Source organism: Manacus candei, unplaced genomic scaffold (assembly GCF_025592945.1).
Source record: "Manacus candei isolate 608988 ecotype Guabito, Panama unplaced genomic scaffold, ASM2559294v1 h1tg000050l, whole genome shotgun sequence".
NCBI lineage: Eukaryota > Metazoa > Chordata > Aves > Passeriformes > Pipridae > Manacus > Manacus candei.
Window position 1 is genome coordinate 14,581,101 of NW_026138098.1, and position 13,424 is coordinate 14,594,524.

The 13,424-nt window shown below is 60.1% G+C and overlaps 1 protein-coding gene across 4 annotated transcripts; it reads right to left on the reverse strand.

The window, feature by feature from the left end:
- Positions 1-617: 617 nt before the first annotated feature.
- Positions 618-10,969, reverse strand: LOC127476723 (prominin-1-A-like). Of its 4 annotated transcripts, none has more exons than XM_051799971.1 (25): positions 10,665-10,969; positions 10,299-10,449; positions 9,199-9,254; positions 8,762-8,967; positions 8,199-8,319; positions 7,977-8,040; positions 7,491-7,580; positions 7,042-7,232; positions 6,879-6,953; positions 6,516-6,579; positions 6,103-6,262; positions 5,680-5,832; positions 5,071-5,194; positions 4,822-4,913; positions 4,512-4,596; positions 4,263-4,406; positions 3,961-4,032; positions 3,668-3,757; positions 3,489-3,542; positions 3,058-3,138; positions 2,667-2,735; positions 2,489-2,578; positions 2,116-2,228; positions 1,156-1,173; positions 618-757 (listed from the first exon to the last, which is right to left on the reverse strand). In XM_051799971.1, the coding sequence occupies exons 2-25, from the start codon at positions 10,426-10,428 to the stop codon at positions 706-708; spliced, it is 2,394 nt and encodes a 797-aa protein (XP_051655931.1). In that variant the 5' UTR covers positions 10,429-10,449; positions 10,665-10,969; the 3' UTR covers positions 618-705. The 4 variants fall into 4 exon arrangements, with proteins under 4 accessions (XP_051655931.1, XP_051655932.1, XP_051655930.1 ...); XM_051799972.1 differs by having other exon boundaries at positions 10,299-10,505; XM_051799970.1 differs by having other exon boundaries at positions 10,299-10,509.
- Positions 10,970-13,424: the final 2,455 nt, after the last annotated feature.

Sequence of the window (13,424 nt, forward strand, 5' to 3'; positions counted from 1 at the left end):
GTGCCTGACATGGCTTTCGGGATGGTCCCTGTGCTTGCACAAAGGAGCAGCACAAAGCAACACCTGCACTCACCCCAAGGCTGCAGACCAAGTCACCCTTGGCTTATCTGTGCATGCAGCTCGGGATGTGCAGGAGTGGACATGGGAAGTCCCCATGCCACCATACCTAACAGAAGGACATGTGGGCTGCAGGTACCCCATAAACTGGAAACACACAGATGACACATATCAGGGATGCCAGAGGGAAGTGCTTCATGTCTTGGGGACAGCTTGGGGTGGCACCTGGACAGGAGGCTCTTGGTGTGGCTTTTCCCAGGAAAGGACCTGACACCCAGCCAGCCACAAGTGAAAAGGGCTGCCCGGTGAGGGAAATGTCATCCAGCCCTGGTGATGCTGAGCAGTGGTTCTGTATCAACCCATGGGCTGGCTGTGGGCAGAGCGCGCTTGGGAACCCCAGAAAGAGGCCTCTGGTCCCAGGCACAGCCCCAGCTGTGGGGAACCCTCCCTGTCCCTACCCCTGTGTCCTTCACAGCCAGACCTGAGGAGTGCAGCCACATCCTGCAGTGCACACAAACATCCCATTTATTGTTTGACACCAAAAATCACAGCCTTGAAAAGAAGCAGGCTCCCCGTAAAAATAAATAGTCACATTTTTCAAGTCAGGGGGGCCTTTCCATTTCTTCCTCCATCTGTGGGCGACGGGGGCTAATGCCTTGTGGATGGCCTGGGGATTATGTAGTAGTTGAACGCAGGTGGCCTGCAAAACCAAGGTCACTTACATCACCCCCAGCCACAAAGGGAGCAAGGGACAGCCCAGGATGCACTTGGATGGCCAAATATCATCCCACTCCTATCACCCAGTCCCACAGGAAAGAGGCTATGGGGACAGCCTCCCCAAACCCATCAGCCTGGGAAACTGGGAGCAGCAGCACCTCCAAACTTAGGAGTATGGGAAGATGATGGGGGACCCCCAGAACTGTGTGCACTGCAAAGGTCCCACCCTCAAAGCCTTCCCCTGCTACCAGCACCCTCCTTGGCCTGCACTCACTCACCCTGTTCCCCACCTCACCCACCTCTCTTTGTGCCCTGTCCCCCTTCATACCACAGGATCTGCCCCCCATCCCACACAAGGACCTGGCAATGCAAATAGCTTACATCTCAAGTTCTTCATTCCTGGAGGGGAGAAAAAAGAGAGGACAGTGTCAGTGGAGCAAGACTCTTGGGACAACCCAGCATCTCCTGGTGGGACAAGGTCTCCCCCAGGTCACAGAAGAACATGGAGAGTTCAGGGTGCTCTGGTCCCCTCCATCCTGGATGCCTGACCTGAACACAGAGCATGGGCTCCTACAGCCCCCCTGAATGTTGCTGCCCCCAGAGCCTCCCTGCTCCTTCCCTGGGCAGGCAGAGTGGGGCCCACACTCACCAGTTCAGCAGCACACAGTTCCCCCATGCCAGAATTTCAGTTCCCCCAAGTTTCCCAGGCAGCTGAGCCTGTGTCTCCAGCCAGCTCAGTACAGGACCAGGGCTGGGGAGCCCCAAGCACACTGGCTGCACTGCAGGGCCAAGATGTAGCCCTCAGGAGTTGGAAAGCCGACTGGAAACTGCTCACTACCTTCAGGGGTCAGCAGTGGAGTGGCAGTGGAGCTGCTGGTCAGAGGGTCCCAGAGGGCTGGGGGGCAGCCCTGGGACACCGGTGGCCACAGGTGTGTGAGCAAGCACTGCACCCTCGTGGCAAGGACACCATCCATGCAGCACATTGCATTCTGCACAGCATGAAGCTGAGCTCCTGTTTGGGGGCCCCAGCACAAAAATAGTGCAAAACAGAGCCAGGCAGGTGATGGACCCCCGAGCCAGGCTGGGGCTGCAGCCCTACCAGCTCCTTCCTCCGAGGGGAGCTGGATGTACTTTCATCTGCCCAAAGAAGAGGTTCAGAGCTGGCAGGGCCAGGCTCTTCTCCAGAACATCTCCACCCTCAGAGGCTGAGAGTCCCAAGTCAGCCCATGTTACTTTAGGATCAGCCCCACAGGCTACCATGAGGCACGTGAAGGGACAGCTGGCAGTGCACGAGGGGACCCCAGACCCAGTGTGGCCATAGGGGGTGGGGCTGCTCCTCACCTGTACACATCAGCAATGTCCATGCGGCGGTAAAACTTGGCAAGTCTGACAGACAGGATGATGCTGGGCAGCAGGAACAATGTGCACCAGCCCAGGCTGAACCAGAAGGCATTCTGGGGGGTTGGGAGGAGAGCCATTAGGGCTAGACAGCAGCTGTGAGAATATCTTTTGCTCTCAGAGCTCCCCGATGACCACCCACTCCTTCTCACAGCTTGCTCTTAGCCACAGCAATCCGCTGGGGAGAAGCTGAGCCCTGCTTCCTGTGCATCCCTCATACTTCCCTGCATCCCTCATCCTATGCATGATGAAAACAAGGGGACCTCACAGCCACCCCACACACACGTTTCACTCCACACACCGCTGCCCCACTCACCACAGAGTCCATGATGTAGTTGCAGCCAATGACCTCCACATTATCCAGGGTCTGAGCTACGGGTTTGCAGCGTGCCACATCTTCTGTCAGCTGGACACATGGGTGGGGACAGGACATGTCAGCACCCTGCAGCTCATCCTCCCCTTCCCTCCACCCCACCAAGGAAGGCTCAACTCACCCTGCTCTTGGCCCATGAGATGTAGGTCTCAAAGAAATGCAACAGCTGCTCCAGGAAGGCCCGCGTCTCCTGGTGGGGGGAAGCACAGAGTGGAGATGCTGCACCACCAGCCCTCTCCATGCCCCATGTTCCCTCTGTGTCAGGATGAGGGCTCTCAGACCACCTCAACCCAGCAGCAATGGGACTGCATGCTTCACCCCACCCCAGCCCCTTGCTGGGGGTGCCATAAGGGGCAGGGGCACCCAGAGGTGCAGGAAACCCCCAGGGAAGACAACAGGGCAGGACAAGCAGCCAAACATTGCTTGGCATCCCTGTGCAGAGGGAGGTCTTGGTATGGGGGTGCAATCACATCCCCACGGTGTGGCCCAGGAGCAAGACAAGGCAAGCTCACATTCTTGATGATGTTAGGAGTCTCCCTCTCCAGGAACTTCTGGGTTTTGTTGGCTTTGTCCAGCGCAGTTCTTGTCTGTTCCTGGGGCGAAAGGTGCTCTCAGCAGTGTGATGGAAGTGGGGTCCCTATCCTGCACAGCAGCACTCCCTGGGGCACAGCCTCTCTGATCTGTGGTGTTCCCAGCAGTCACACACTGGTAGTGCCCGAGTACTTCAGGTGAAGGGAGCCTGTGCCTGGCAGGGTCCATGACATGGACCCCCTCCCTCTGCCCCATGAGCAGCCCCTGCAGCGCATGCCTGGGGAGTCCCACAGCAGCCACCAGCCCCCTAGACTGCAGGTTACCCCCACCATCTTTGCTGCAGGACCTCAAAGGCACTTTGCAGGGTGCCCTGGACTGGGGTGCACTCAGAAGGTCCCCTTGTGCAGCTTACCTCGAGCTGGGCAGCCCCACTCTGCACTGAGTGGATGTTCTTCTTCAGGCTTTGCTGGGGACCAAGAGAGGGAGGTCAGAGGTGTGGACCTCACAACTCAGACCAGACCATGCCAGCAGGCTCCAAGCTCTAGGGAAGCCCACGCCAGCACCCCCAGGACCTCCCTCAGCTTCGCTCACCAGTGGTCCAGAGAAGTCTGCCTGCATCTCCTTGTCCATCTCCCTCAGTTTACGAGCCTCATCTTCCAGGTCCGTTTTCACATCTGTGTCCTGGAGAAGCTACAGTCAGCAGTGCCCCAGGCACAAGGTCCAGGCCCCACCATAGCCAGCTGATGGGCCTGGCTGGGGAAAAGAGCTGGACAAGGGTGAAGGGCATCGCCTCCTCTCAACACCCAGGCAGGGACAGAGGAGCCCCGCAGCCAGTGGCTTTGAGGACAGGGTGGCCATGGCCCTGGAGTGGCATGGTCTCTCACCGTTTTTTCTGCCAGCTGCTCCAACTCTGTGGCCAGATCCAGGAGGCTTCCCTGGGTTATGTTCTGATCCAGCTGGAAAAGGCAGAGACAAAGCCGTGAGAATGGGGCTCCTGTATGCCATCCTTGTGGGGCAGAGTGGAGTCAAGGCCTTCTGGGTGGAGGATGAGCTTGGTTGCCAAATGGGGTGACATGGATGAGAGCCTGCATTAGGATTACCACAGCAGCAAAGGGTAGGTGACAGTGGACATCCTCAACCCACATCCAAACCCCCCCATCCCAACACCAGGCTGCCTTCAGCCCACCTGCTCCAGGGTGAGGGTGAAGTCGGGGGGCTGCCCAGCCTGACTGGCATGCAGCAGCATGTCTTCCTGTGTCTGGTTGAGCAGGGAGACGGGGCTCAGGGTGATGTTCATCTCCTCGAAAGCCATGGAGATCTCTCCTGTGTACTGCCAGAGCAAAGGGGGCCATATGGAGCATGTGCTGGCCCCTCACTGTCCCCTCAGCTCTGTGCCCCCATCCCTGCCTTCCAGACCTGGCACCCCCAGGCTCACCTGGCTGATATTCAAGAGCTCATCCAGGGACACACGCTGGTCCAAGTGCAGAGTTTTCCACAGAGAAGCATCTTGCTGGCATTGCCTGCAGGATGGGGGCGTGGGCTGAAAACAGGGCAGGCAAAGGCTACCCCCTCCCAGGAGCATGTCCTCACCTGTGCAGGTAGGTCGCACCTTGGTCCTTCCCTGGCATCAGTGCCTGCCCACAGCCACAGCAGGTAGGGCAAGCTGCCCCCCTCCTGGAGAGCATCTGAGGGCATTGAGCAGCTGTACCCTTCCCCAAAGACACAGTGCCAGGGCTGGGACCCACCTGTATATCTCTGAGAAGTTTGTCGTGTCACCCTCCTGGCCCAGCAGCTCTGAGAGGTTGAAGCCAGGGATCAGACCGGGAGTGTCCAGGAGCTAAGAGCAAGAGAAGAGATGGAAAAACTAGACACAGTGCAGGGCAGAACACCTCAGAAGGATATCCCAAATGGCCAGTGCTGCCAGAGCTCCACCAGCAGCCCTCGGAAAGGCAGCAGTGGCTCTGGGCAGGAGTGTCTCCCCACAGGGAGCTCACCTGGAAGAGCTGCTGGTTGCGCCAGGACTCGCAGAATAACATGTAGACATTCCCCCCCACCACGAAGATGATCATCACCAGCAGCATCAGCAGCCAGGAGAAGATGAAGCTGAAGCCGACCCCTCTGCCAGGACAGAAATGCTGTCAGCACCTGTGGCCCTGTGCCCCAGTGCTGATGCTGGCATTGCCCCCAGCTCACAAAGCCCAGGGGCTGCACAACCCTTGCCCTCCACAATTCCAGGAACGCCATCATTCCTCCAAGCACGTCTCCATTCTGCCTTCAGCCCCCAGAGTATGACCTGGAGCTTGGATTCCAGAATAGCTTCCCACAGCTTTGCAAGCCAGCACTCCCCTGCAGAGCCGCAGGACCACACACACACTGCCAGCCCCCACCAGCACAGGGCAAACGGGCTCCCCTCGAACGCCTCTCACCAGCACCATGTTTTACCTTCACATTTACCGCTGCATGGGGAGTTGCCATGGGGTGGGCCATTAATACAATGGGACTGCAGTAACATGATGATTTAGGAGCTTGAGCATTCCCCGACCAGCCCTGCCCACCCAACCCACCGCTCCCACACACATCCTCAGCAACAAAGAGAGCCTCACGCCATGAAGAAGTTCCCGCCAGCATTGGAGAGGCCGCTGCGCTTTGTGGGCAGCACACCTTCCTTCAGCCCCAGGGGCCCCAGTAGCAGCCCAAAAACGTTGCAGAGGACCACCAGCAGCACTGTGCAGCACAGGAGGGCACACACAATCAACCTGGGGCAAGACAAAGAGCGGGAGTCAGACAGAAGGATCGGGGACCTGAACAGCACCCAACAGTCCACTGGCTGCTTTCCTGGGGATGAAAAAGGCCCCAGGCACTCTAGCAGTGAAGGGGCACAGGCAGCTGCAAGGTACAGCTCTGACTACCCTGCACCTTCAGTTCCACCACCCAGTGAGCTCCCACCTCCAGGAGGTCCTGATCAGGATCAGGAACCTGAGCCTCTCTGGACAACAGAGCTGGAGATGCAGCAGCCCCTCACCTACCTGAGCCCATCCCAGGTGATGATTGGCTCCCTGTACTCCTCCAGCACCAACGTGGTGTTGCCCACAAAGGCCCCGACTTTCTCCTCCACATCCGGGAATGGCAGCTGTTCCTGCAAGCTTCTGATCTCCTGCCTGATGAAGCCCAGCTGGTCCTGTGTTTCTGCAGGGCAGAGGGACAGGTTGGCACTGCAAGCTGCTGCCCAGGTCCTGCAGGGCAGCAGAGACCAGGAGAGGATGGGATAGGGACAATCATGGCCAAAGATGGCATTGGCACAATGGCACCTGGGGACAGCCAGGGTTGCAAGCAGTAGGTTGGCAGCAGGTAAAGTCCACCAGGCAGGGGTGGGTTGAAAAGGGAGGAGGGAGTCTTGGGAGAGAAGAAGTTGGCACACTGCACACAAAGCCCTGCTTACTTGCCACCACATCCTGGGCCTGCTCTTGCACCTTCTCAGAGATCATGTTCAATGTTCTGTTAAACTGCAGCAAGGGAGCACAGCATACAGTTCACACCCTTGCCCTCAACCCAGGGCTGAGCAGCACATCCTCTTGGCCTTAGATCCCAGTGCACAGGATAGCCGGGACCCCCAGAGCACCCAGTCCACTCCACCAGTGCACAGGGGTGGTGGAGACAGTGAACAGACCTCTAACCAGCCCTTCCCTCCATGTCACAGCAATGAACTCCCCACAGGGCTTTTCCCAAGCCACCCCTGTCAGCACAGCCCCAGCAGTGCTGTGAGCACCCAGTCCATAGCCTGTCTCTAAGGGACACCTCTTACCTTCTCTAAATCAGTCGCTATACTGGAGCGAGAGACATCACGCAGTGCCTCCAGCTGCTGCTGCACACTGGGGATCTGCAGGGAAGAGCCTGGGGTGAGAGGGCCACAGGGGGCTGGAGAAGGGGCTGCGGGGCCCCTCACCCCGCACCCCGCCCCTCCTCACCGTGCTGAAGTTGGCGGTGAAGGCGAGGCCACTGAGAGACACGCTGTTGCAGGGGGAGCCACAGCGCTGCAGGGTCTGGTTGAGGCTGTCCCGCAGGCTGTCCAGCCGCTGCCCGAACTTGCTCTGCAGCTCCTCAAGGTCTGAGCGACTGGTGGTGATGTTGTAGAAGGTGGCCTCCAGCTTCTCCATCCCTGGGGAGACAGCAGGGGGCTCAGGGCCTTATCCTGCCAGTGTGGCAGGGACTTATTCTCACCAAGCTGAACCTCAGGGACCCATAAAAAAATGCAACATAGGGGCACCCCCAAAGTCCCAGCACTTGTCCCAGGGTGCGACTGGGAGGCCAGATGGATCCCGCTCCCTGGGAGCCTTACCCAAACATGCACCTACCCCAGCTCTCAGCCCCAGTGTCCCTGAGTCCCCTGTCAGCCTCCCAGGGGTGGGGCCATTACCTTGCAAGAGGCTCTGGAGAGATCCCAGAGCCCCGTCCGTGCTGTTCCTGATGTGTGAGGTGATCATGCTGCCCAGGTTGGGCCCAATGTCTGCAGAGATGGGAGAGGTGGTGTCACTCACAGAACCTCCGCTTGCAGGAAAGCTGGTGAAAACACTGATGCCTCCCAGCACCCCAGCCCTCACCCACCCTTCAGGTGGGGGTCAGAGGGGACACCCCCACCCTGCCACCACCTGCATCACCCTTCCCAGAGAGGAGCCTAAACGGGGAAAAGCAGCTGCTGGAGCAGAGCTGAAGCCTGAAGGAGCCTCCAGATTTAATCCCTTTGGACACCCCCATAAGAACCAGCCCAGTGACCCCCAGGGTCAGCAACCATCCATAGGGCAGCAAGGCAAACCCACACAATACCCCCACTGCCCAAGCACCCCCAGCCCTGGATCAGCTCACCACAAGGGCACCCCCAGCCCCGCCCACCACACACACTCACCCTGGAGGCTGCTGTTGACATGGCCCAGGGGCACATCGCTGCTGTCAATGATAAAATCAACTTGCTGTAGGGATAGAGATTTGGTGTCAGTGTGGGTGGGAACCCTTCCCTCACTCCAGCCCTATTGTTGCCCTTCCCCAGGAGGCTATTTAGGCTGCTCCCTACACCTGGCCCCTTCCCCCCCATCAGGCACCCCAGGCGTGGCGGGAGGACCAGGCATGCCTGGGGAATGGAGGCCACGTAGGTGCGGATGTTGTCCAGCGTGTTGTTCACATTAGGGAAGGTGCTGTTCACGGCCTGGGAGAAGCGGGCGTTGCTGATGAAGGCACAGACACCACCAGCCCTAAAGGGAAGGGTGGCAGGGTCAGTGCACAGGAAACTTAATCCTGATGCTCTCCTCCCAGTACCTTCCAAATCCACCCACATCGAGCCCAGCCTGCAGGGTCTGGAGCACGCCAGTGAACCCCCCCTTCCAGTGCATCCCAGCAAGTGCCCTGTACAGAGCTAAGGGACCAGAGAAGAGGGACGCAGGAAACTGAGGCACGGAGGAGCCCAGTACCCAGTGCACCTCCAGTTCCCCGTGGCGAAGCTGTCTGGAAAGGTTTGTGCCCTGCCAGTGAGCAGCCCCCCGGGGCCAGCTTCCCACCACCGCCGCTTCCTCTCCTTTGTCCCACCGTGCCGGGATCTACTCGTGAACAATGGCAGTTTCCTGGCACGGCCGCCTAGCGCCGGCGTTTCCACCCACCCCTGGGTCCCATCCGGAGCGTCCCGGCCAGAGTACTCACAGGAGGAGAGCGGTGACCAGCAGGACGGAGACCCAGAGCGCCCAGCGCCGGCAGCCCATCCCTGGCTCCTGCTTCTGGTACATGCGGCCCCCGCAGTTCCCGCAGCAGCGGCAGCAGCAGAAGCAGCATCCCACCAGCGGCACGAATATGATGAAGAGGACTCCAATGGCCACACAGACCAGAAAACCCAGCTCATACAGCAGCAGCTGGGATAAGAAGAATGAGAGGCAGCATAACACCGGTGCCCCTGAAGACTCCTCAGCTCTGAGGGTCCTGTCCAAACCCACACAGGGCAGAATGGGTCCCCTCAGGGGGCTGCATATCTCCCCTTGCTGCTGTATGGCATCCAGGGCTCAGCCTCAGAGCAGCACCTGCTAGCATCCCCCAGTCCATGGTGGTCTGGGGCTGCCAGATCTCTGCCCTGGCTGCCTGCTCACCTCCTTGATATCCTCCTGGTTGAATTCGTTCTGGGACTGCCCAAAATCAATCATTTCTGGGGAATAAGAAGCAGAGAGGGCTGTGAGCAGGTGCTAGGCCCTGGGGGCTCTCCAGGCAGGCCCCACACTCTGCTCATTTCAGAGATGGACTCCCAGACCCAGGTATCACCTGTGGCTCAGACCAGCTGTGAGTGCCTGCCATGTTTCTCCTTTCCAGTTGCCCTCCCCAGCCCACATGCTGCACAGCATTTTTGCATCTGGGAAAAGTGCTGCCAGCCCCCAGACTCTCAGGGTTCCACAGAACAAGGGGGTCCTCAGCCCACTGGGCATCAGAGGCACTGCCCTGGGGCTGTTCTCCTGCAACCCAGCCCCAGGGAAATGCCTGAGGGCACTGCCTGCGTGGGATGGCTGCAGGGGCAAAGTCCCCCTGACGTGCTGTCTCTTTCATCCCCAGGGCTTGCCCTGCCCATGGCCCACGGACTCATTACAAGCCATGATGACACAGGGTGCCATTTATTGCGCCCTGGTATCTGTGTGACATGAACAAGGCCACAAGGCCATTGAGTAGTTTGCCAGCCGCACCTTTGCCTGCAAGTTGATAGTGGCAAGTTCAGGGCAGAGCAGTGCCAGCGACACATCCCTGTCCCCTCAGATGTGGAGGAGCAAGAGCAAGCTCTGGCAAGCTGGGCAGTGTGCAGGGAGTGCCCGCAGAGCTGCTGTGCGGGCACTGGCACTGGGACACGCTGCTCTTGGTGGCCAGCAAGCACAGAGAACTGCAAGTCAGACAAGGACTCTGCAGGCAGAGTGGGGTGAGGATAGGGCAGGAGTCTGCAAGGTGAGACTACCACCAATGCCTGTCTTGAGGTCCAGCTGAGAAAGCCCCCGTGACAGTTGTGATGGGATATGGGCAGGACGCAGATAGCAATCCTTGGGGACCCCACTCTGATTCCCCCAGCCATACCCCTCCTTACCCAGTACCCCAGTGTTAAAATGCTGAATGGACAGTCACCAGTGCAGGAAGGCTCAGGCTCAGCTGGGACCGGGAAGCTCAAAGCGGCCCCCCCACCCCCTTGTCAGCCCCTCCACTGTCGTGTACCCACCTATGGGCAGGGGATTGGGCTGCACCAGCCTCAGGAAGCCGTGTGCCATTGCCAGCAGCCCCGGTGTGTTGCTCCCTGGCGCCTCAAGGCCAGGGCCGTAAGTAGGCTGTGGGATGTTCCCCAGCTCCATTGCAGCAGCTCCCGTGGACACCTGGGCACAGAGAGGAGCTGTCGGTGTCGTCGGAGCAGAGGACCACCCAGCCTGCCCTGCCTCCAACCAGGAAATACAGAGAGAAAAATCAGGCACCTGCCAGCTCCTGCCCGGAAGGAATAATGGGGAGTCCTGGGAACAGGGGGGTGGGAAGCCAGGCAGGAGGTGCCCACGAGGGACCAGAGGGGCTGTGGGGGATGAAGAGGAGCACTCACCCTGTCCTCTGGCACCACTGTGCGTCCACAGCTGCTGCAGGGTCCAGCCACACAGTGCCAGCGCCCAGGTTTGTGGTTTGTTTAAGTTTCAGCGGTGATTGCTGACAAGGTGTTTGCCGGGAAAGGCGGCGATACCGGGATCGCCCCACCCTGCCCACTATACCTCTTGGCACCCGGCCACCTCGGGCGCTTCTCCGTAGCGGGTCACCACCGACGCGTCCCGACCCAGGCACCGGAGAGAGCCCATCTCCTCACCCTGCGCAGAGCTCCCGTGCTCTTGCTGGTTTCCTCCTGCCCCAACCCATGAGCTAGGTGGCCCGGGGTGATCCATCCCATACCATGCCCACACCACCTGCATCCCTTCGGGATGGGGTGCATTGAGCCGGCCACAGTTTCGGCACAAACCAGCTCTAGCCACAGAACCAGGTTTCGCATCTAAAAATCTTCCGAAGCGGGGCATTGCGGCAAACCTGGTGTTTTCCAAACGCGCCCCGGTCCCCCTAAGCGGGGAACAAGTCTCAGAGGCCCCCTAACGGGGTTCCTCCTCCGAGGCTGGGAGCCTGCCTGGCTCCATCCACGCTCCCCGCAGAGCTTTCCCACGCCGCGGGGGCCACGGGTGACTCTACCCCTGCCCCCGCCCCGTGGTTCTCAACCCCCGCTCCGCCGCCGGGACTCCGGGAGCCGCAAATGGGGTCAGGAGCGGGGAGGGGCCGGGGGTCGCTCCCGGTTGTGCCGCGGACGCACCAGGCAGGTGCCCCGGAGGTCGCGTCCCGGCGGGGGCGGCGGCGGGCGGAGGTCCCCGGCTCGGTACAGCTCGGCACAGTTCCGCACCGAGCCCGCGGCCCCGGCACGGGCGAGCAGGGCTGGACAGAGCCGCCCCTTCCGCCCCGACCCCCCGGGGTCTGTCCGGGGCGTGCGGCCGCCTCGGCCCCCACCTCTGCCGGGGAGGAGCCCCCCGCCCCGCCTCGCTCCGCCCCGTCGCGCCGCACCTTGGCACCCCTCCTGAACGCCGCTCCTGGCCCCATTCCACCCTGACATCCTGCATCTGCCCTGGAGACCCCTGTCCCTGTCCCATCTGGGAGAGCCTGCCTCCGCCAGGCCCTATGCCTGTGCCCAGGTGATGCTCCCTCCTTGCCCAAGAGACCCAGCGCTCGCCCCACACTGTCAGACCCAGTGCTGGCCCCTCTGGCAGCCCACCCTGCCACAGCCCCCTTGACCAGAGCTGCTCTTCCTGCTGCCCAGCTTTTCCCTATGCCAGCCCTCAGCTGTGCCTGTACCCCTCACCTCCCGCCCCCGGGCAGCTGGAGCCCCCAGCATGGTCTTTGACCTCTGCTCCGTGTCCCTGCATGGGGCACCATGAGCTTTTGGACTGGCACCAGTGGGGAGTCAGGGTGAACTGTGCCCAAACGTCCTTTGCATAGTGGGCTTCCCGGCCCCTCCAAGCACCCATGGCTTGCTCGCTGTCATCTCCTAGTTACTGCTTAACTTTCCTTGGCACGAGCAGGCATCACTGCACTTTGCAATCTGGGGCAAAAGTGTCATGGGGAGGAGGGCAGCCTTGCTTCAGGGTTTCTTCCTGGTCTGGCCCATACTGGGTGCTGGGGTGCCATTAGGAACCCTCTGGCTCAGTACTGGCACAGGGGCAGGGCAGCAGAGGACACGGATGCATCCTGCCAAAGAAGATAAAAAGCAGGAGCTAGCAAGTTTCTCACAGGGTCTGATGTGGGGAGGGAGGTTTGGGGGCTTCATAGGTAGACTTGGGCTTTCCAGCTCAGACTTCAAGTGTTGCCTTGGGGCCCTCCACCAGTTCCTGGGTGCACGTGCAGGATCCAACCAGGTTAGATCTGCAGTATCCTTCACAGATGGCAGGATCTGCTTCTGTAGAGCATTGCTCCCTTCCAGCCCAGGGCATCCCACTGAGGCTGCCAGAGCTCAATGTACATCAGGAGCAAGGGTGTTGACATCTCAGCTCTGGGTGCCACTGCACCATGGGGCCACCCTGTACACACTTGCCTGGCCACAGGCTCCCACCACAGCACCTGTATCCTGCAGCCCCGCTGACCTCAGTCCCTCAGGGGTAAGGATGGCAAGGTAGTATCCCTCACTGCAGGTGTAAATACAAGCCCTGCCCCTGCTCTGAAGACATGGGCCCATCCTGCCCTCACCCTCCACTGCATCAGCCCTGTTTTAAGAGCCCGTTTTCCCCCACATCCCTTTTTTCCCTCCCCATTACTGCCAGATCTGTCTTCATCCCACCACTAATCACAGCCACAGGCTCCTTGCCCTACACTTTTGGCCACAGTGGGGTGTGTGCGTTGGATGAGGCACCCACAGTTTAAGCCTACAGTGTCCACATGGCTGGAGGTTGGACCCAGCTACCCCCAGACATCTCCCCCAGTGGGGACAGCAAGATGCCATCTCTGGGGACAGCTATCTGCCCTGGTCTGGGGGAACCGGTGGCCTGCATCTTGCCCATAGTGCTGGCATAGGGCACCCCAGCTTCTGGAAGGAGACTAGGGTAGTCCCCATACAGGCTGGCACTCTGGGGGGCCCTTGTCCCTCCTTTGTCCCCCTTTTGTCCCTCCAGGACACCTCTATGCTGCTCAGCTGCTGCTGCCCCGTTCCCACAGCATGACTGCACTGCCCCCATTGCTCCCCAGGGAATATGCCCATCACCTTGGTGTCCAGACAGGCCCTGAGCTGCCTGTTTGCTCTGGCTTGGGGACAGGGCCATTTCCCAGTTGCCCTGTACCTTGTGCT

What these genes read in the sequence shown, in the direction of transcription:
- LOC127476723 (XM_051799971.1), bottom strand. Translation starts at nt 10,428, where the DNA reads ATGGAGCTGGGGAACATCCCACAGCCTACTTACGGCCCTGGCCTTGAG. An exon ending in AGCTCTTGAATATCAGCCAG is followed by an intron (nt 4,407 to 4,511) that starts GTGAGCCTGGGG and finishes TTGCTCTGGCAG; the next exon opens with TACACAGGAGAGATCTCCAT. An exon ending in CTCCTAACATCATCAAGAAT is followed by an intron (nt 2,736 to 3,057) that starts GTGAGCTTGCCT and finishes TCCCCCCACCAG; the next exon opens with GAGACGCGGGCCTTCCTGGA.